This window comes from Charadrius vociferus, unplaced genomic scaffold, assembly GCF_000708025.1.
Source record: "Charadrius vociferus isolate BGI_N301 unplaced genomic scaffold, ASM70802v2 scaffold325, whole genome shotgun sequence".
Taxonomy (NCBI): Eukaryota; Metazoa; Chordata; class Aves; order Charadriiformes; family Charadriidae; genus Charadrius; species Charadrius vociferus.
In genome coordinates, this window is record NW_009648526.1 from 903,324 (window position 1) to 926,803 (window position 23,480).

Genomic DNA, 23,480 nt, shown 5'->3' on the forward strand with positions numbered 1-23,480 from the left:
TCAAAAAGTGTCTAAAATAAGGATCAGAGTCACTAGATGTTATGCTTAGTAACACAATTAAGATTCTGCATATTGGCTTCAGATATTGCAAAACATTCTTTTCATTAAAATCAAACCAACTATGAATCTTTCTCATAAAAATTAAATTAACCATGAAAGTTAAAAAAAAAGAACAGACTGTGTTTCAAGGTTAAAAAGAGACATTAACAGAAACGAGCAACTCCCATTGTAATGGTTTTCCAGTGCTTTCCCTTCTGACCAGTGAGCACTTTGAGATTGCAGTTGTTGGTGCCTCCAATCTTGCCTCGCATCCTCTATAGCGTGGCTACTGCCGCTCTCCTTCCACCCGCTTTTTACGAACTAGACCAATAAAACAAGAAAAAAGCTGTTATTGCTTTCCTGAGAGTCTAAGGACTTTTCTCACTGACACACTCCCTTGCTAGTAACATGAATAAGAAGGAAGAAGCTCCTAAGAAATACTCAGCAGGGTTATGTCCATAAATGCCATAATTAACAGACCTTAATACTAAACAAAACAATTGTATCTAAACTGCACTTTTCTGTATCACAGCCTGTAGAATTTCACCAAAAGTTCATATCAATACATTTTCTGTAAAAATCAGATTCTGACTTAAAGGTTTTAGATGATGAGGAAATCACCATTTCCAGTTCTTCCTCCCAATGGCTCCATTTAGGTTTTTCTTATAGGTTTTATTGTTCTTTTAAAAGACATTGTGTTCCAGCTAAGTTGATACTGGTCTGTTTAAGTCTGCATGGCAGTGATCTGGATTATTTAAGCATTAGGCATCAAAACGTAGTAACTTTTGTAATTGCACAAGTGTATTCTATATAGGTAAGCAATAATCATAACCTTTTAGAAAATAATTTGAAGTACTCATAAGTGCTGATATCAATGAGTATTGGCAACAAGGAAAACATCATATTAGACCTTAAATTATCTGTTTAAACTTCACATGCTCTGATTGCATCAGCCATCTAATGGTAAGTTAATTAGCTCTGGATTCTCACTAGAAACCAAGTAGGTTGAAGTTGCCATTTAGCAAAGCAGATGGTGATGAGCTTTGTGTTATGGGCAGGATTATTTTGACAAGCAGACCCATGTGAATTTTTATAGCACTTAGGATACATTAGAGCTGGTATAGAGCAGGCACCATTTGCTACTCCATACCCTAATAAAAATGTATTGAATGTTCTCTGACTTGGCCAGATAAGATTAGTGAGGTTCTCCTGTTCGTGTGATACAAAATTTGGTGTTATATCAAACTGTCATGTCCTGTGTCTGATATTGAACTGCTGAAGGACAGAACAAAAGCAGTAAAACTGGATGAATGAACGCTTTTCACTACAGGAAGTCAATAACAACAATGTATTACTACAAACATTGCATTACTTTACTATCAGGAGGTTTATTTCATGGTACTTTCTCGGCAGACTGCATTATTCCAAAGCTTACAGTGTAACATCGGTCACTTGTGACTGCTTTCAGTGTTTTGTTGCTTCATTTATTTTATTTTATTGAATTCTTTAAGGTAGTCTGTCCTACTAAATCTTGAACAAAACCATACAATACAAAAGCAGGAAAATGAAGATTAGGTACAGGACATATGTCTAATGGCAACTCGTTAAATAGTAGAAAAAAAGGTCTTTCTCTCTTTGTTGGTGGGATGTTTCAAATACCATTCTGGGACACTAATAGTTTCAGGACCAATGGTATACCATTGGAATGCTTAGGTACTGCTAAAAATTAAAACTGCAAAAAAATAAAAGTATGTGTGAAAGAAATAGGTTCTAGCTCAACTTTTATCTTAGTTCTCACACAGAGAAACCCAAGCTGAAGCCAGCAAAGGCATCATGGTTTGACACCCCACTTTGAAGTAGAATTGATTAAGAACACGTAGTTAGTATTTTTTTCCTTTCTTACTGTAAACTGCTCCTGCCTAGTCATCTCCTTCTTATTCTGTGTGTTGAGCACACAGAGCAGAGCATGTCACCCTCAGGTAAAACTTGGAAAGCTTTATTGTCTTTGCGTGTACCTGGTCACGCAGGCAGGAAAGTCTTTTTTGTTCTGTTGGTTGGGCAGGCTTGGTCTGTCATGAGCAGGGCAAAGAAGTGGGGACTGAACAAATAGGATGGGTTTGGCTCTCTATTTACAGGCCAGAACAGCTGACAGGGCAGCTCGAAATCCAGGGTACTCCATGGAAAAGGCTGAAGTAACTCCCCTTCCAAAAAGGAGCGGGAGAAGGAGAATAGTGGCTCCTAATCACAGTAAGATCTTTGCTGTTGTCTAGTCTAGAGTCTGTGGAGCTAAGCATCACCCCTCACATATAGCAGATGGAAAGTTGTAGAGTTAAAATTCAGTCTTGTGCAGACAGGAAGAGATGTGTCTAGGAAGGTCAGGGCTTGGCTCGCATAAACAAATGATGAGTAATGTAGTAGCATCTTACCCAGGTCATTGTTTTTAGTGATAGCTGCTGCTACCCTGGTTCTTGGACCTTGCTTTGTGAACTGGTATCCAAACTTGAGAATCTTGGAGTTTTCTTCCAGCATCTGGGCAATCTCCATCTCTACAGCTGTCCCCAGCTGCTGCCTCTGTCAGTTATGTGGTGAAACGTCCCCAAAAGAAACAAAAATATTGGTTTTCATATGAGAGAGAAATAAGTGGTTGTATTTCAGTGCTGTGCTGCAAACTACAAAGAGGATCCTGTCCCTGGAGACTTTGCTCTGAGTTTTATATTTGGCTTTGGCCGGTTTTATTTAGAAGATTTCCACTGGTTGGTTGCACGGGCATGGGACATGAGCTGCCAAATGACTGAGCCACAGAGGCTACGTTGACTTTGCCAGAGCCCTCTAGGAGAACCCTCTGGGAATCCATATAGAAAAGAGATAAAAGTAGGCTCACTCAAGGCTCTCTTTACCTGGTTGTCAATTTTAATCTCTGTCAGGGATTCATTCTGTTTCAGTGCATCAATCAGTGCCAAAATACCCGTCCCAGTGATGAAGTTGGATTCTACATTCAGACTCTTCAGTGTTTTGTTCACTTTCAGCATATCTGCAAATGCCTGAGGGGTCAGAAAGCGGGAATATGAGATAATGTCTTGAAAGTTTCAGGGAATAACAGAGAATATGCAAAACATGTACCTACAAAGAAATAAAACACAAATAGGCTTAGAAGAACATAGAGTTAGATCAGAAGAGATTACAATTCTCCTTTGCATAGTAACAGGGAAATTCTGCAAGGGAAAATGAAGAATGCATCCTAAAGTAGAATCAGACCTACTTAAAAAAGGCTGTGGGTTTGTTTCAAACAGTGTTTAAACTTACAATAGCTACAGGATCATTGCTTCGAGTAGCTGCAAGGCTGAATGTCTTCACATGTGTGTTGCTTTCCAAAGCTTTTGCAAATTCTTTCAGTGTTGGAATAGGAATATTCTGCATTAAAAAGATAAACCAAATAATTAGGAAAGCCAGTTACCTCACTGATTTTAATTATTACGAAACCGATTGATTAATAGCCACAGTCTATGCAATTTAAACATCCCTGATGCCATCCCCCATATTCTGTGATTCTGTGATGCTTTTAAGAGTATCTCAGAAGGGACAATGTGTTCTCTGCTCATAGTGGCCTTCAGAGACCCGTGGAGGCCTGCGCTAGGATGCGATGTCAGCACTGCCTTTAATTGGGTCAGGCCAAGGCAAATGCGTGACCGATCTCTGAGCCACTTTCTGATTTTGCTGCTGGTTGCTCAGTCTCCATGTGCCAGCTCCTCCTCCATTTGCAGGTGTGGGCTAATTGAATTTGGCCGGTGATGATTATATAGTGCCCATGAGATACCTTGCTTTATAGGCTGCTAAGGGAAGGCAGCCAGAGGGGGTCACCCCTTGGGCTTTTAATTGGCATCTAATTCAATATCAGGCATTGATGACCTTGAAACCTCTACAACAGTTCCCTCCACACCCCTTTCCCATGTGTCCTGCTTCTTCTGAACAGTAAAGAGAGACAAAATTTGAGGATAAAAGGCAAAAGCTTTGGAAATATTTGAACAAAACGTCCTATGATGACATAAATGAAACCACAGCATCTACCTTTATGTTGTTGAGATTAATTTCTGTCAGACTGGGATCATTTGCTTTTATCCTTTGTAAACTTGCTTCCACGTTGGTCGGATTAGGTGGCTCCTCAAAAATGGGCTTGACCTTTTCACCTTTCACCACATCTGCAACACAAGATCTCATGAAACGTTGATGTGAGGAACAGACATCATCACTAACGGTCTGACTTTTCAATTCCCATTTAGGTTTGTACTGTAGCATTCAAGAAAGGGTTTATATGAACCACAAAACCTGGAAATGGGAGCATTAGCCCCATTATCCCTGCCATGCCCTTTGCACCTTCTGTGCAAGGGTGCACCCAGAAGCATGTCACTGGAGGCTGTGGTCACAGCGGCTGGGCAGTATCGTCATGGGCAAATTCCTCCTTTTATGTCAAAAGTGCCGGCACCATTAATTTGAGCCAAAGCAGCTTTAAAGACTATTGTATAGGATGTAATATACTGCAAGGGCTGCTTTGTTCTTTGCCTCACACCTGTAAAGGAAGGCGTGCTCAAAACTTGCCCATTACATTAGTGGGAAGATGTCCCTGCACCTATGAATAGACTGTGCTAACACAAAGGAACATGACCAGGAGACCCCTACATTTCCTTCTCCCTGCTGATGCTATCAGCCTTACTGCAAATTCAGTTAGCTCTTGTAAAATTGCAACATCTGCACTTTCTAAGTAATAAAACTATCAAAGCATGAAAAGCAAGTCTGTCTGCCAGCACCAAGATTTATGAAGTCTTTGAGTGTTCATGCTCCAAAGAGATACAGTTTTTAATGCTGGAAGCTAGCAGCTATCAATATTCTTAGACATGCATAAAAATCACAATTAGTACTTCTAATTCCCACGCATGTCACTGTGGAGATTAATCTATAAACCCTGACCACTGAAGCCACTAGAGGCAAGAAAGGAATATGTTACTGACCACAAGTAAGTTTAAGCCCTTTTATTTTATGTTGCAGACAGTGAGTGATTTTGAAGACTTGTGCTCAAGTCTCAATGTACTACACATTGCTGTTCAGTGCAGTGGGTAAAGTTCATGCCATATCATGGGCCAAAAGAAAACCAAGTATTTTTTTAGAACTTGTACTTTTAGTAGAGATGAAGTCTTACACAAACCTTGAGCTGATTTTCACCCTGCTGCTTTTTTCCATGAACGTTGTATTTGTTTATTAATTTCTTGAGAGACCTCAAAATAATAACAGTTAGTAATACTCCAGCCTTCGTAGGGAGTAGGAAATTGTAAACTACTGGTAAAATGCATATAGAGAATTTGCCCTATCTTGGAGGCAAGGATGGAAAGTTAAAAAAAAAACCAGCAAAGCATTTTTTGCACTTGTGGCAACACCCTGCCAAGCTGGGACCTGGGGAGAGACTTCCACCCTTCCTCTGGTTCAACATGGCAGTATACTTAGTCTAGAGTTAGCAGTATTTTTCGCTTTCTACTTCTTGTTGCTTCCCATGAGTTTTATCATGTTTCTTTAATAATGGTGCTTTTTTGCCACACTGATGGGCAACTTTTGAGACGTCTCCCTCTTTTACTGAAGTATTTCACTTGGCTAAAGAAAAGTATTGCTTTTGGACCAAAGAATAAAGTGATGTGACGGTCATTTTCTGGTTCTTAAGTCTGTGATTGGAGCATAGTTTAGCTGACTCACATAGCTGACATTTTGACTTAGTACAACAAAAATATTCTGAAATCTATGTGGATTAGTAATGCATGCAGTTGCCTGTTACGAGATAGATGGCAGCTTGCAGAGGGCCCCACCGGGGAGGCTTGCAGAGCAGCCTTAATCCTGAGAAAAATGAAGTGACATTCTGTCTACTTTCCCACCTCCCCTTTAGTAAAGAAGGATGGAAATGAAAGTCCTTGGCAAAGGAGAAAACATTTTTTGAGTACTGCTTCCCTAGAAAAGAGCATTCCACAATTTTGTCTTAAAAAGCAAAGTTTAGCCCATTTGATATCCCAGAGCTTGGAGGTGATGAGCTCTGGATCGAAGCTTGGCATCTCTCAGGAACATCTGCACATCAATGCAGTCTCTGCCTCCCTGTGAAGGCAGCTTGATGTGACTCTGGTCAGAGATGTGACTCTGCCAGGGATTCTGCCATGCTCCAGCCCCGTGGTTACAAGTCGTTCTTTAGTTGCGGAACTGTAGGGACTCAGGGTGAGATGGCCTGGCCTGTGTCCTGGCCACCCTTTCGCTGCAGCTTGCTATGTTTTCTGTCTGTTGCCAAAATTGGTGTGAAAATATATATGTCTTCGCTTCTCAAATACTCCCATCCTGTCAAGCACCTCTGCAGAGCCAGTTATTGCTCTCTAGGAAAATAAAGTTCCTTAGGAATGATTTATTCACATAGTACTGTTGTCATTATAGATAATGAATATTAAGATTATATTTACTTTAAAGAGCTTCCCTTCACGATTAATTAGATCAGTCAAGGTAAGGCCAAGTTACAATACACCAAGTCAAACCAATTCACTCAACCTGTAGGTGTACAAGTCCCTAAGATGACATATAGCCCACAAGAGAAATCTGCTTGCTTACTTCTCACGCTTCCTTTTCCATCTTTACTGCGGGCTCCTCCTTCATCAAATTTTGGGTTGTTCACCATGTTGTGCACTCCAAGAACAGCTAAAATGTGTAAATACCAGGAACAGGATACAATGTTAATGGCAGGAACAAAGATTGCAGAAAAATACCTGCTACAAGTTCTAGTTTAGTTACCCAAACAAAAAAAAAACCTTTATAAAATGCTAACTCTGAGTCATGCTTGCTTGTAGGGAGAGTCTTTAAGGGTCTAAATACTGGAGATACAGACATTTTAGTATAAGTTTTTGAACAAAGGAAGCAGTGTAGTATGCATATCACAGAAATGCCAGCTGGAAAGAACCACTGCGGGTCATCTTGTCTAGCCTCCCGCTCGAGCAGGAGTGTTGCCAGTATTAACCAGGTCAGCCATGGCTTTGTCTAGCTGGATCCTGAAAACATTCAGGGATGGAAATCCCACAATCTCTTTGGGTAACTTGTTTCAGTGCTACACTCCTAATGGATCTTTTTCTATTATATACAACCTGAACCACCTATTGCTCCTTGTTGTATTGTTTGGCATATCCAAGAAGAATTTGACTGTACTTAATACAATAGGTTAACTTAATAAATTGGCATTCACACTGAGGTTTCTTATAGAAGCATATGGAGGCTAACGTGCTTGTGGAAAAAAAGAATATATTCCAGGACTTCAAATAGTGAAGATATAAACTATTATGAGAGAAATTACAAAATAAACCAAAACTCCATAAAAGAAGGTGCAGAGTTATCTTTTCTTCAAATGAACTTCCACAGTGTCAAAGAATAAATTGTTCTGTGTTTGCTGATACTTCTTCCATAAGTTATCTAATTGGACTTTATTCTATAGAATCATGCAGGAATTAGAAGTTATTAACTTAATGTAGATTTTTACTTTTATCACCAGGTTTTTCTTATGGAAAATACTCTATTCTGTAAGCAAATGACACTTAAGTTGCTGTTACAGATTATTTTCAGAACTCTCGGCAGTAGGTGTGCTACTTGCTGTTTTTCTTTGATACCTACAAATTCTGTCATGAATGGCTGGATACTGATCAGAGATGAGCAAAACTTGGAACTTCCTTCCCTGAACTTCGGACTTCCTAAGAAGTGCCAGCTGCATTATAATCCTGTAATACACCACATTTCGCTCAGAGCCAAGACTAATGCATCCAGAAATGTGTAGTGTAGCCAGGAATTACAGAAGATAATAGCAAGATCATGTCCTCTAAAAGGACAATATAGTAGATATAAGAGTTTTGAGTTTTATGTTCATCTAACCCAGATTCAGATTAATCTAATATGGTGAAATATTCCATTTGGATTTTCCAAATAAAAAACAACAAATTGTCAGTAGAGTTGAAATTCTCCCACCCAAATTTTTATATAGACTAGTGGCCCGAAAAGATAGACCATGGACCTCAGAAAGCCCAGGGAAGGGTAGGATCCACTCTGAACAGGGTGGAAAGGCAGGAGATGTCAATGGTTCCACGGTGAGGTCTCAACACTAGATTGTGCGGGGTCTTAGAATGACCCATTGGCATTAATCTCATCAGCCCTGGCTGGTTTGCTTCTTCCCAGATTAGGGATTCAGATGATAATCTTTTACTAGCATAAACATATGATATACCCATGATGTGAACATGTGAAAATTACAGGCGCCTCAAGAACTACAGATTGGCCTTTGTTATACTGTAGGTTCAAATGTTATTTATGCAAGTGGATACATTTCAAAATTATTTCCTTTGTGCACACTCTAAAACATGAGGTTATACTTTGGATTAAAGGAAATGAATTAAAAGTGGTGAAGTTAGACAGGTCTGATCAGCTGGCAACCAATTTTCTGATTCAAGGGGTTAGATTCCAGATTTCCTCATGGATGCAGAATCTTCATCCATTGCATCCTCTGATGTGTTCATCCCACGATATGGGATGTCAGAGTTGAGAGAAGGTAGCAATAGCATGCTGCAAACAATGTGGATGCAGTAACATCAATGGTCTCCACTACGATGCAAACAGCCCAGCCTGCAGTCCTACCATCTTGATCCTTCCCTTCCCCAAAGCATGTTAACTGGTTCATCTTCTCTCCTTGCCTGCCACATCAATGAGAAGTAGATGAGAGATGTCTAAAATGCAGCAGCTATCGAGTCATGCTTGAAGTCCTTATGGGCAATGTGTGGCCCCCAGGCTGGCCACCTGTCTGTATAGTGAAACAGCAGGTGCTTGGGAGATGATTGTGAGACACTCCTGGTGGCAGGTCCAGGCAGAGAAAAACTGGATGGGTACGTAGGAGGATCATACCTATATATTATCTAACCTGCAAGGTCGTAGAGCTCAGTATCTGAAGCACTGGCCAGGGCTTCTTCTAGTTCCGGATCCAGGGTCACTTTCTCTTCTGTATGGGTTTCTATGGGCTTTTCTTTAGGGATAAATATCTTTCCTAAGAGAAGAAAAAAGCCAGAGTGAGTAATAAATTATTGGAATAACTCATCTACCTCCTGGCAGTGTGGGAATAAGTCTGTGACAATGGAACTGCTTGGAAATATATCAAGGGCATGTCTTCCTTTTTCTTACTCGATGCTATCCTCGATGCCAGGATCTCAATAAGAGTCTAATAATAAAAGGTGCAGATTTCTGCTCTGATTGTTAATATTGAAGCAAATTTCCTAAAATAATTCCCTAGGAGCAGTCACAGCTGGGATTTTTCTGAAGTTCCTGTGGCCTTAAATAGGCAGAATCAGGTCAATGCAAAAAACTTGCAGAAATATCACCCTTATATTTAAATGAGGCACCAGAAATAGTTAAAACCATTCTACTGCAAGAACTTTTCAGTTTACCAAATTCCATACAAGAGACTGAAAATTTAGCAAACCTGTTCTCTTCCATTAACTCAGTTTAATTTCCAGTCTCTCCATGAGTATTTCCCCTCTGTGTCTCCTGATGATCGTTGACATAAAGGGCCTTATCCTGATCATCTGTGCAGGCCTGAAAAGACTGAACTGAACTGAACCACATGTTCCCTAAGAAAGACTCCTGACCTATTTGTCTCTCCTTCTATCCTGCTGTTACATTGGGGTCAGCAGGTGTGTGTTTCCATGCGATATTCCCCAAGACTGAGATCATTGGCCCTTTTGCTGAAATGAGAAAACTGTAGGATAAATCCAGAAACAACACAAAAAGTCCTACCACTCCTGTAGCCTGCTGTTATAGTTAACCTCAGTAGTGTGATGATACAACTGCAAATACTTGGCACGAGACCCTTTAAATCAGAGCTAGGGCTGCAGTTCAGTCACCAGCACCGCTGGGGCTTTTCTCCCACTCAGCACTTTCCTGTACCAAACCCATACAGTCAGTAATAGGTTAGGTGATGCCACATGCAACAGAGAGTGTCATTGCTCCGATAATTCTTTGAATTCCCATGTTCTACTGTCCACTGCGGAGTAGTTCCCCTCACCTTGTCCCTAACCACTACATCTCCAGCAGGCTTTAGTTAATCCCATTGTAAGGAAGCTGTGATAACCTTTGGATGCAGGTGGCTTTGGCCACCTTGCCAACTTTGAATTGTCTTTTTGTGCGGCTTTGTACACTCTAGATGTAATGTTTGAAGCATATCCTGTGGCTTTCTGAAATGTCTCTAAAATAGTTTAATTTTAACTGTATTTAGTGATATTATTTTGTTACCATTAATAAATGCAGTTCTGATATTTAGTGTTGAATTACAGATGCTTTGCCTCTGCTTCCTTTTGTGGCTTAATTTTTCCCCATTATGATCCCAAGTATCACTTTCATGTAGATAATGACCAGTTAATTTATCCCTTTCATACAAGTTTGCCTATAGCAATTTCTATGCTGTCAGCTTCCATGACTGAGGTCACTGAATAAGCTCAGAAAAAAAATTTAATGGACATTTCTGAAACTCTGGCAAAGTCTACTGACGCAGAATTTGAATTATCTACCCTGGAGATATTTGTACTAAGTCTGTATAATTTCTGAGTACAAAACTGGGTGGAAGGTTATGAAGAAAGACAAAGTAGGATCGTATTACAATTCCTTTTTCATGCAATATTTTAAGTAATTTTTTAAGAAGAGGCTTCTAGAAGATAAAAGCCTTTGTGGGCCAAAGGTAAGAGTCATTTTCACTTTCACAGTGCACTGAGTGATATGAATCTGAGACAGTTATTCCAGCAACATCAAACAAAAATCAAGTGGAAATCTGGGGTGAGAAATACTGTGTGAAGATCTATTAGTCATGCTCTCCAGATTTCATAACAGCACAGGTGCTAAGATTTCAGACTCTCTCTGTACTACCACCTAAACTGAAGTGTTGGAGGGCAGCTTCCAGACACCACTGACCAAGATTTAACTTGATGCCAGTTTGACTGGTAAGGATAACATAAGGAAAAAAATTCATAACTATGTGGCCATGACATGGCCAGAGGAGGGCCACAAAGATGATCAGAGGGCCGGAGCACCTCTCCTACGAAGACTGGCTGAGACAGTTGGGGTTGTTCATCCTGGAGAAAAGAAAGCTCCGAGGACACCTTATAGCCCCTTCCAGTACCTTTAAGGGGGCCTACAGGACAGATGGGAAGGGGCTCATTATCAGGGAATGTAGCAATAGGATGAGGGGTAATGGTTTTAAACTGAAAGAGGGGAGATTTAGATTAGATAGTAGGAAGAAGTTCTTTACTGTGAGGTTGCCCAGAGAAGCTGTGGCTGCCCCATCCCTGGAGGTGATCAAGGCCAGGCTGGATGGGCCTTTGAGCAACCTGGTCTAGTGGAAGGTGTCCCTGCCCATGGCAGGGGGGGTGGAACTAGATGATCTTTAAAGTCTCTTTAAACCCAAATCATTCTATGGTTCTGTGTTTCTATGTTGGTAGCTGGAAGACCAAAATTAATCAGAATATCTGTGTAAGCAATTAATAGTGAGGAGTACTGTCTGTAAAATAATTTCCTTTCAGATCAGTGGTGATTCCACATGAGTTTCAAGTAATCATTAGGTCATTTAAGATCCTGAGGGAATCTCACTTATCTTTATTCTGACTGATAATACTATCCCCTAACAGCTATACTTCACAGAGCCATAGCTCCCATGAAACATCTCCGTCAGGCAGTAAGAGATTCTTCACAGAGGCACACCCCAGCCAGACTGTTAACAAATACTGACAGACATCTATACTTTCACACATGACATTGTAAGGGGACACAGGACCTCAAGTCTTGTGAAAACTGGACACAGTATGTATTACAGTTGGTCCTCCTCTATGGACTTTGGGTGTGGGTAGGCCACACTGAAGAAATCCAGGGGTAATGGAAACCAGTACAGGCTCATACTTTTTCCATGCAGTTCACATATATAGGAATACAATTTTTAAGCATTTTTTTCAGGCATATGTAATTCTTGGATGGCAGCCCAAATCTTTTTAAATGCGTATATGACTCCCAATGATAGTTTCATTTAAAGCATTCTTGGCAAATGTTTTAGAAAAAAAATCTATTACTGGTTATACGAAATATTTCAAGGGGCAAGGTCATGTCAAAGATGGCAATATATGTCTTTAATATATGTGGGCCCTGCTGGCGTTCAGTGGCATTTTAAAAATATTCTTTCTTTGGCTATGAAGATAAGAACATTCTTTTGCATTATCCCACTATGAAGGGATGCTGTGGCAAAGCAGATAGGGGTTAGAAGAGCTTGTGCATTTAGCACGTTATTAGGAATTCATTACCTGTCCACCAACAGCAAAACTGTGTGTCTGTTTATAGATGGCTGTCAACCAGTTTTCCTTCATTATTTTAAGGACAGAGTTTAAAGATCCAGGAGGTCCCTCCTAGTCCCACATCCATACGTTGTCAATTCATTATACTGTGCCTTCACGGACAAAGTAAAATATGGACTGTGGCCTGGTTGTTTCAATGGTCCAGCTTAAATTTAAAATTTATTATTTGGAAGAAGCCTTGGAAGAATAGTGACATTTTATTATTTTAAATTGAGATTTATGAAGAACGGCTGCTGCTCTTGGTGCTCTTTATATTCACACTGTACTTTAGAAGGTACTTTATTATAAGATTCCATGTGGCATAATTAATGTCGGCTGTGTTACATTTTGCCTCCAGAATATACTCATGTTCTGTGCTAAGTCTTAATAGTAATAGCTTATCTTTCTACCAATGAAAAAAAAAACCGTGACAAAAGTTATGTTTATACGTGTCATACTTGAGCTACATCAGTGTCAACAACACTAAGATAACCACATTTCTGTAAAAAAATAATATATTATTGTGTTTAACTGCAAAACAAAATTCAATTCTTGTAAAAAAAAAAAAAAAGCATTAAAATATCACTTTATTTTTACACATGCATAGAAACTCAAAACGTCTGGAATCCAAAGTGCTTTTTTTCAAGACGAAATTTTAAGCGTAAATCAATGCAATTCTCCCCTTCTTTGAGTCAAACTGAGATAAGTGCCTGGGGTGACCTGGGTGACAACTGAAGCAGCTTATTATAACACAGGGACTTTCTGACTGTGAGTGCAGTGAGTAGAGATTTGTCCTGGCTCAGTCTAACAGCAGACCTATTCCTTTTCACACACTGAAAAACTTCTATTCAAATTGAAATATGAGATGGTTCATGTTTTACTCAAAAGAGGCTCAGGGAAAAGATCCATTGAAAACCAGAGAGAAGAAGGATTCAGTAAAAAGGCCAACAGAGAGATATAGAAATGCAGAGTGAGATAAAAGGAAACCAAATTCTATGAAAAAAAGAAATACACTGGGTATAGCCATAAAACCACAGACATAATTTTGCCACTTGGTTTCAGCAAGCTCTGATTTCCTGCATTATGCAATTGCCCCCATTAGAGCAATGTCAAAGTAAAGCAAGGAAATTAAATGTATCCCTAACTTCATCTCCTTATACAATAATAGTTAACTACACAACCACATATGCACATCTATAGGAAAATGTATTAATTGAGCAGAGAACTACTTCAAGTCTATTTTCTATAAAGTAAGTTTATTTGTCTATTGTTATATGGGGGGAGGGGGCGGGACACACGACGACACATGGGAATTTTAACAGCATAGTTGGTAGGATTTTACTAGTGTGTCCAATATAAAAAACACTGAGGATTTCATCTTCATTCATAGTTAACAGCATTTGGAACATCATTTCTGGTACATCTTCTCTCTGCCTTTCTTCTTATGTCATTAGACTTTTGTGAATAACTATAAATTGCCACCATTTCTATTTAGTATTAATACTTAGTATTTATTCCCACCTCATACAAGCCAAAATTGTACAGGCAAAAATTCAACAAAGCACAGAGCAATGGGAAATAAGCCTATTTATGCAAGCTGCAAAAATGTCCTTTATTTAAAATCAGTTTTATTAAGGATAGTTACTTAAATTTATAATACAAATACATTTTCTACCATAATTGTAAAACAGTAACGTACTTCCTTTTCCTATAAACCGTAGTTCAGATTATTGTACTTTCAAGAAAATATCTGGTTACGCTTATTTTTACTTTTCAATGCATCACTGACTACAGTGAGTGCCTGTTTATTCTCAATTACAGAACGCTGCACTGACCTTAGAAGTGAAATTCAATAATCTTGGAAATCTGCCTTGCATAAATCACAGGCACCTGATTCACTTTTTCCATTTTGCACCATTCTTTTCTTTTGAAGCTTCCTTAAACTCCTCTACAGAGTTGTATGAAAATGGAGCTAAATTAGTTCTTACCAGGAATAAATTTGTATTATGAAGAAGAAAACAGGCCACGTTCAAATAAGTGTGAAGCTGAAAGCTAGGAGTTATTAAAATGCAGTATCATAGTTGCTGCTGTACTGTTACTCTTGGATTAGTGTCTACATATTCTATACCTTAAAAATTATAATAATGGAATAGGAAGGTTGCAAAGTTAAGCTTTCCAAAGTTATTAAATCTATTGTGCATATACACAAAGAGCGAAGTCAAGTTGCAGCAGCATCTTTGACTTTGGTCAGCGTGCTATGATTCTCCCACCTTAGTGACACCCTGTGAAGAATTCATCTGAAAAGTATGCTTTCCCAAATAAAATAAACAAAAGCCAACCTATAATCTTTAAAACAGAAGGAAGCCCAGAATTTCATCAGACCCTCACATGAATTATCACAATAGTTAGGATCCCTGTAGTCCTACAGCAGTCGCCTGGATGACCACCTGGGTGAACCCACTTCCCCAACAGTAGCAGAAAGTTCTTGTGTTTGATGTAGAATGGCAGCAGAGGAGGAGAGTCAAGCTGTCCTGCTGGGCTTCAGGTTCTCAGGGACATCAAAGAGCCTTGAAACTTAGAGAAGGCTAGGTGCCACACTAGTTATGTTCCTCTCTGGCCTCTTTTCTCCCATCTCACACATCCTTCTCCTCTGTTCCTTTCCTCATTGCCCACCGTGCCTTCCCCATCCCTTGTGTCTCCCGGTCCAGCTCATCTTTGAATCCTGACCCTTCCCACCACCTCCTTTCCCTCTGCCCTCTCTTCCTTACCCTGCTCTCTTCTACTACATCTTCTTTCCCCAGAACTGCCACATATAGTCCTTCACCCAGAACATACTCATACAACTCCTCAAAAAACAATCCCTCCACCTCTCTGCTGGCTGTTTACATTTTTTTCTCCTTTACAGAGCCCTTCCCAAGTGAGTGGAACACTATCAGAGCAGGAGAGAGTCTCCCTGCCCTGGTTCTGGTGTGACAGTGGCCTCTCAGGAGCAATTTGGAAGAGCATCCCGCACCTTCCAGCTGGCCATGCCGGGTCTCGCTGGGCACTGCTGGGCTGGCACACATGCTGTCTGCACATCCAGGCAGGAGCTCTGAGGACATGACTAATACTCACTGCAGGGGAAATATTTGGAGAACACTATAACAAACTGGATGTACAAGAAAGTACAATATTTTGAAGATGCCGAATTCAAATGTATTTCCCTGGGGATTGCAAAGGGCATATATTTCAAGTCCCCTCTTCAAAGCATGGAGGCACTGCAGCTCATAAAAAAAACAGCTGGAAAAATTTACTTTAGAGGGCTAAAACAATGTGTTTTCTCCTAATCTTGTTCTTGGAAACAGCTGAGTCCTTTTTGCTGACACTTTCCAAAAATTCAGCCTGAGGCAAACTCTCAGCATGGGAAGTTTCAGTGTGAACTGTGTGAGTTTGGCAAAGTCATGAGCAACTAAACCAGGGTCTTACAAAAGCAAGCAGTGAAAGGCACTGGCTGGAGGCTTTACTGTCAGCAACTGCAGCACTTTCAGTGCTTTAAGAGACAAACATCGGTTCTAAATTTAAGCCTTGATGAACAGGAAGAAGGTGGCAAAATTTAAAAAAAATTTAAACAAACCATTCCAGCATTGGGGGTGGAAAGACTGCCTTTGTCAACCCAAGAGCACTGCGCCTCTAAACTAAACCCTGATTTTTTATATGGAGTCTGTTAGAGAAACTGAAATTGGAACTCATTAGCATCTACTCTAATACTTTGACCTTCTGAAAATGACTATCGTTATTACTAGTGCTGCATATTGATGCTCTGCTTGCCACATGCAAGATAGATGGTCTCTGCCAGAGCAACTGAAAACAGGTTTGCCCATAAGTTCTCTGGTTTCATCATTCTTATTTTCTTACTTTTCCCTTTTATCAGTTGGCTAAAAATGTTAGCATTTAATCCCACACAAGCATTTAATCCCACCAAGTGTTCCCCTTCCTTTTCCAGCCACAAATAATAATAGCCCAATCCACTGGAGTTTTTCTGTGACTGTGATGAGAAATGGACTGGATCCAAAATTAAATGGTTTGGCAAGGAGCGGAAGACCTTGTAGAAAACAGGGGTAGTGGTAAAGGGTTGGAACAGCAATCCTTATAGCAATTAAAAATGGCACGGCCAACTTTTCATAGCTAATGGTATTTCACAACAACAGAACTTTTTTCAATTATGTTTCATTAGCCTCATGTAGTTAAGAGAACCACTGCAACAAAGCAGAAACAGAAATATTGTTAATAGCTTACGTTTGTATTCCAGTAGTACTCGGATCTTAACTGAGATCAGCTGTATGGACCACGAGAGCAAACATGCTCTGTTGACATTGCTCATTAATATTTTGTGCCTGCACTGTCCCTTACTTTCTCCACCTTTTCTTTTTATTTCTGGACATTTCATGAACTTTAAAATGGTACAGGAAAGGCTTCACAGTGATCTAAGTGTGATAACCGGCTGTTCTAGCTATACGTGTTAAATGCAGTGGGTCAGTCTAAGTAACTTCTGTAGTTCATCAGGTTCTATGTAAGGACTTCTGGAATATCCACCCTAAGTAGGAACTAATCCAAAAATACATAAAATAAACACTTACAAGCTGCCAATCACTATGGCTACAATTATCAGCCCTAACTCCCTGCATCCCCATAGCTCATTAATAACGAACCCTCTGTTTGTGGGGATGGCTGATGAACAGCTGTGTTGCACAGCAGCTCCTGAAACCCACCAGATCGTTTGCATACCGCTATGGGAGCAAACACTCACCATGGGGACATTCAAATGATGTACCCACCCCTGATTTGTGTTAGGGAGGGTGTGGGGTAAAGTGGTCTGAAAAAATTGCTTGGTGGCCAGTTGGGGTGTGCGCCTGGCGGTCTGGGATCGGTCTGGCCCCGGTTCCGCACAAAACTTGGGAGTTCATTGAAATTTGAGAGCTATCCCTTACAGGCTTAAAACCTTCTTTTTGTACAGCAATTAACGTAGTACATTAACAAGCTGAAATATGGCAGTGGGTCAAAACCCTAATGCATGCCATACGTTTGATTGTTTTCGCCAAACATTTCCAACCTCTTGAAACCACGACTACAATCAAAAACAAGACAACTCCCTGCACAACCAGCCCCCCACCTTGAGCTCATATTTAACACTTCCTGTGTTTTAACCGCTCTGAATATCCCCATCAGCTCTGGAATTTGTTTTGGCTTGTTTTCTAGCACAATCAAAACCTGATGGTTGTGTTCAGCATATAGAGACCAATGCAGGCAACTGAATTTTGTCCTTCGGCAGCTGTTTGGTATTGCTTTTCAGTCAAGAACTCTCCAATGAAACATTAACACAAAAAAAGAGAGGCAGAGACACCAGATAAACAGTAATGATGTATCACAGACTATTCTGGAAGGAGGATATTTTAAATGCCACCTTCTTTTCAGCTCATCACTGAATTTTCAAGTCAGTATCAGCTTTGCATGATAAACATAGGAACTGGTAGAAATGTCACTTAACATTTGGTAGAAGCATCCCACTTCCTAAATTTGAAAAAATAAATGCTTTCCCAGTGGCAGAAAAATACCAAAGCACAAAACAGTTACAAAAGCTTAAACCACACATCCTACCAACACACAAATATTCTCAGGTGGTAAATAGTGCCAAAAGGTACACTGACATCAACACCTCCCATTTCTAATTATGCTCAACTGGATGCATTTTGGAGCTGCCTCAGAATGTAATTTTTAACTAGCAGAATTAGTGTAAAATTAATTGGAGACTGTTTACAGTATGGCTACATTATAGCGCTGCTATAATGTAAAGAAATCATTTAACAGGCATCTATATAATATAATCATATAAATATTTACCCATCTGTAAATACATCTTAGAGACCATCAACATGCACAAGGTGAAGAATAAGCTTTTCCTCAAGAGATATTCTTCTTTAGTTTCTTTTAGGACACATTTTAGAAATGCAAACTATTTATTCTGAACTAATTACTGAGCTTTGGAAGAATACTAATTATTCTCTAATTTAAGTGACTTTAAATCTGTCATGCAGTGTCGTATCTTGGAAATGTCTTTGCAGGACTGATTTATTTCCTTGCATAAAAAATATCTTGGTATAAATGAAAATCAAGTCATTAATATATTAATAGAGTTACTCTGTTATTTTCTCTTCAGTTGAGTTTGTCAAAATAAGTACCGCTGCTGTTACAAGCACGGATTCTAAGATCCAGAGCCAGCCACTCATGGCCTTTACGCGACATTCATCATGTTTCACCCAATTAGCAGAATTATCATACAATTCATAGGAAGATTCCAGTACATTTGGCAGATGGAGATCTCAGTCATATGTTTTGTAAGGGTCAGATTCTGCATGAAGTCTTTGCAGTGCGGAGCCAGGGGGACAGAGAACAAGAAGAGGGGACAGCGAAGCCCAGTGCTTGAACTCTGGTTGTCTTTCTGTAGGACACCTCCTGCCAAGTCGGTGGCAGAAGAGAGACAAAAGTACCAATATGGGATCAAGTTCAGAATAAACAGATTCTTTCTCAGAGCCAGTTCCCTTAAAGCAGCACAAAAATGACGCTGTGCTGTTCATCCAGTTCTCAGTCCTCAAGATACTGGACCTCATCAGGCGTACAGGTCTCAGATTAATTCAGTTATTTCTAATATTAACAAAGAAACAAAGGGCATTTGGCCTTTGAATTAAAACAAAATCTGGTAGAATTCTTTGTGTTTTGATTATAGTTGTAAAATGACTGCAGAAACCACAGAACACGTGGTTGTTTTCATTTGACTTAATCTGCTAAAGTCGATACTGGAGATCTTGTCAGGAACTGGTTTTGTACAAGGAACAAGAGAAATTTAGGGAATAATTCCCTTAGCCTAAAATGCTGTCATAACCTCGTAATTCTTAAAATTGTAATTTTGAAGCAAATGATCACAGTGAATCAAAAAACAAAGTAAGAATAGCTTTATATGCTGGCATGGCTGAATTCACTCTGTGCTGAGGGAAAAGTGATGCGTGTGGTTATTTGTGTTTGGAAAGCAGTAGCATTTCTACACCAGAGACACCAGGAATTCATAAGCAGCACTAATAAGCACTTTAAGGGAAGCAAACATAGGAATAATACTGCTTTAGCCTCATCAAAAGAAAGCTGAAATAGAATAAACAGGCCAGGACGTACAATAACACTGTCAGGGACAATACTGGGATTAGTTTTGTTCAGATCAAGTGCCAGCCCTATGGGTATATGCGATTCCACGCACTGCTGGATTTTGTGTACTTATGTTTCAGGCATGTTTGGAGATCTCAGACACGACGAGAGTGCAGCATGCAAATTCTAAGCCCTAAGTCAGTAAATATCAGTAAGGTGAGACCTGAATGAAGGTGTTAGTATAAATATGCAGAGACCTGCAAGCGGTAACTTGCACTGCGGTAGTACAGTGCTGTATGTGAGACTGGAAAATGGAAACAATTGGTAATAAATCCATACTACAGTAACCCATTTTCCTTTCTGTACAGTACATGCTTGATCACTCCTGCTACCAGGAGGATCTCTGCAGTGTCCCTGCATTTCAGTGGGCTCAGAGCCGACCCTGTGAATCGCAGCAAGTGCAAGTGGAATGGAGGAAAAAGCAGGTTAAAGAATATGCTGCATGATAAAATAAGACATCGATCAGATCTAGCTGAAAAATGGCTCGTTTGTCTAAAACCATTGTTTCAAGAATGAGAATACAATGTAATGATAGTAACAACTCTTGGCCTGCAAATAACATTTTATATCTTTGATAATGGTACATAAAGTAAAAAATGTTGCACTTGACTTTCTTGAAATATCTGCTTCCCCTTAAGCAAGTCCCACTGAAATAATGGCAAATTCATTAGGTGGCCAGAAACAGACCCAGACATAACAAGTTACTTCTTGAATGAAGGGATGGCCTGAGCTAGGCATTTTTATTCACCGTATATAAATGAGGAAAAGGAGGTAATGGTGCAAAAGGAACATTGTTTGCTTAAAAATATGACTGTTCCTGCCCTAAGGTTATCCTACCAATGTTTGAACAATTAGAATTAGGTTTTCCTGTTTTTCCCTTTTTTTCCTGTCGCTGTAGGACAAGGGGAAGCAGAGAAACTGTCTGCATGAATAGCATTGCCAGATGTGCTAGTAAACAAGTGGAAAAATACTTATTTTTTGTAAGAGTATTCCCTGAGCTATTACTTACAGCAATTGTAGGCAATACTTACTTTGGAAGGGATTTGATACGTTTCCTCCTAAACACCTCCCCCAGTACAGTGCCCTTGCTTCACGTGGGAATAGTGCCAGTGAAGTCAGGGCGGCCACCCTTGTCCATCCCTGACTGCACACAGAAGCATTTACTGATCTGGGAGCTGCCGATTGAGCCCTTTGCTGGACCAGTGTTCCTGTGTTCCCACACCCACCAACGGGTCTGATCAAACCTGCCATAATAACTCCAGAGTAGCAAGGCAGACCAGATAAAACACCGCTTCATCTGCTACGACAGCGCTCACCCTCACTCCTGAGCTTCACCCTGCACAGTAACAGCCTCTGCCTCTTTTGTGCCAGCGTATTCCACACCAAGGCCAGGCAGCGATGGATGCCTGTGCTTGTGCAGTCCATTACGCAACACCGACATGAAGACAGACTGTACCTTTCTTTTCCCCTGTAAATGGTACAAAGTCTTCTCTGTCTTTGTGCTCAAGCGCTTGCTTCTCCAGGTACGAGAGCAGGCGTTCTCTGTCGAAAGGGCCCGTGGCAGGCTTCGTGGTCTGGTCCTTTTGCCGAAATCCCGCTGGAAGCAAGGCGTTCTGTGAAAGAGAGGGAGCCATGTAAAGGGGATGATAGTGTTCCAATTTCAATTTCAATGTGTGGGTTTTTTTTAACGAAACTATTCTTTGCGTGTCACTTCACATAATGCTCTTTGTTGACAGCAATAACACACATTACCTAAATGTAACCATTAAACCCAGGATATCTTCCAGCCTTCTTGTTTGCGTCACCTCTTAATATTTTTATTAACCATATTTACAATCACAGAACCAAAGAACTGAGCAAGATCAGAGCCGTTTGCTTTGCATATATTATAACTAGAGTTTGCAGTCCAGGTAAATAGATCAGGATAAGTTTTCTCTACATTTTCTTCTCTTCATTTACTCTTCTTCCTTCTCATTTTTCTCTCTTTTAATTCTTTCAAAAATTCCTTTCGTTCTAATGCAGATGTCTCCTGGACTTCAGAAACGAATGGCATGCACAGAAAGTAATTGGTGAATTATGTGGACTTCAGCTATTTGGAGTATGCAGGAAGCAAACAGACAAAGCCTCGCTTGAAACATGTAGCTGTGTGACCATACGATTGCGTCCGCATCCCACATCTCATAATACAGGAAGATGCATAAGGCCCCCACATTTCTGCCCAGAAAAGCGCAGAAAGGAATACAGGTACATGGACTTTGCAGTGCATGTGCAGTAAAGCCAACATGCTGAAGATGCCCCACAGTACTGCAGAAATACTTCAGCCTTGGCCAGAACACGAACAATAAGTCTGATCTCTGGCAAATATCCAGGGAATCCTGAGCACATCCAGTGAGCTCAAGTCACTAGACATTTTGTCTGTGCATGCACACACGTGCCCAGAGTGCTACAAGTTTACTGCACGTATGTAGCTTGACTACAAATGCCCCAGGACTTGTTTTTTTGTGTTGTGACTGTTCCGTGTCTCCCGTTGAGATGGCAGATACTTGAACCTACCAGAAAATGCACTGTGGCAGCGCAGAGTGAGAGAACAGTAAAGCCCACCCTTAATTTCCAGGTAAGTTTGTGATATAAAACTGGAAGCTATAAATCTATTGTGCTCTTTTCAAATTTATTTTGTCTCCAGAGTGAATGGATTTTATCTGCTGGTTTATTTGCCAGTTTTCAAACTCCTACATCAGTTTGGAAGGTTTTCAGGTAGGTAGAATCAGGATTCCCATCCAGCACACTCATGACTGTAACCTCGTTATTTTAGGACTGAGTGGTTCCCAGGCTCGAGATCTTTAAATTCTTTGTGAGAGTGCCTTCAAATATCCAAATTATCCTTGCTCTCGAGAAAATGACGGTTGTGTAGCTGAATCTTATTTTTCTTAATCACGCCTAAATATACTCTCTTCAGCTAAAAATATCTGTGCTGAATGACATAGTCAACAGATTTGAAAAGTTCAAAAGATCTAATCTTCACAAACATGCATTATGTTTGTTTGTTTATTGCTGTGTTCAGAAATAGCAGCCATAAAAAGCTTCTCATGCTGCAGTGTACAAACATGATTAAAGATTTAGATTGCAGGCAAGCTTGTGTCTAAATAGACAAGGGATAGAGACAGGGCACAGCAACTTGTACAAAAGCAAGTAGCACACCACAGCAGAAATAAACCCAAAATGTCCCCAGCGTAGCTGCTCATCCTTTAGGGTACATTGCCTCTACTGTAACAGAATACAAATATGAAATGCTGCAGTATGTGGCATTTATAATCGGCAGCTTTTGAACTACGATCCCCCTGGCCCCCATTACTAACCTCAGGATCAAGGTCATCAAGAACATGCTCTAGCTGTTTCAGTTCATCCTCTGAGAGTTTGCTGAGTATTTCATCTTCGTTGATATTCTTATATTTTTCCAACTCTTTTCTGAAGGGCAGAGACATGGCTCCTGCTGCACTTCTCGACTGATGCTGCTCTTCAAGACTTCAACCATCCAGGAGTACTGAGCTTCTTGCGGCTTCACTCACTGTTAACAATAAAGCATTATGAGTATCTCCATTTAGCTGATATAGTCCTAAAAAGCCTGCATGCTGACAGTCACATTTACACTTGATTAATGAAAACAAAGCAGCGAGATGTCCTGGCTCAGCAGAGGGGGAATGGGAAGCGCTGGGGCTGCCTGTGTAGCAGTGGCCCAGGAAGAGCAAGGAAGGGTATAGTACGCTCAGGAACCTCATGGGTACAGCGGTAAAGAGAAGCTTTGAGACG

General features: G+C 40.2%; 1 protein-coding gene across 3 annotated transcripts; it reads right to left on the minus strand.

Moving 5' to 3' along the window:
- Positions 1 to 325: 325 nt before the first annotated feature.
- On the minus strand, positions 326 to 23,237 carry TMOD2 (tropomodulin 2 (neuronal)). Of its 3 annotated transcripts, none has more exons than XM_009885714.1 (9): positions 23,030 to 23,237; positions 21,130 to 21,286; positions 9,002 to 9,124; positions 6,673 to 6,750; positions 4,105 to 4,235; positions 3,343 to 3,450; positions 2,937 to 3,080; positions 2,466 to 2,610; positions 326 to 360 (listed from the first exon to the last, which is right to left on the minus strand). In XM_009885714.1, the coding sequence occupies exons 1-9, from the start codon at positions 23,153 to 23,155 to the stop codon at positions 326 to 328; spliced, it is 1,047 nt and encodes a 348-aa protein (XP_009884016.1). In that variant the 5' UTR covers positions 23,156 to 23,237. The 3 variants fall into 3 exon arrangements, with proteins under 3 accessions (XP_009884016.1, XP_009884015.1, XP_009884017.1); XM_009885713.1 differs by having other exon boundaries at positions 6,664 to 6,750; XM_009885715.1 differs by lacking the exon at positions 3,343 to 3,450 and having other exon boundaries at positions 6,664 to 6,750.
- Between the last annotated feature and the right edge of the window lie 243 nt (positions 23,238 to 23,480).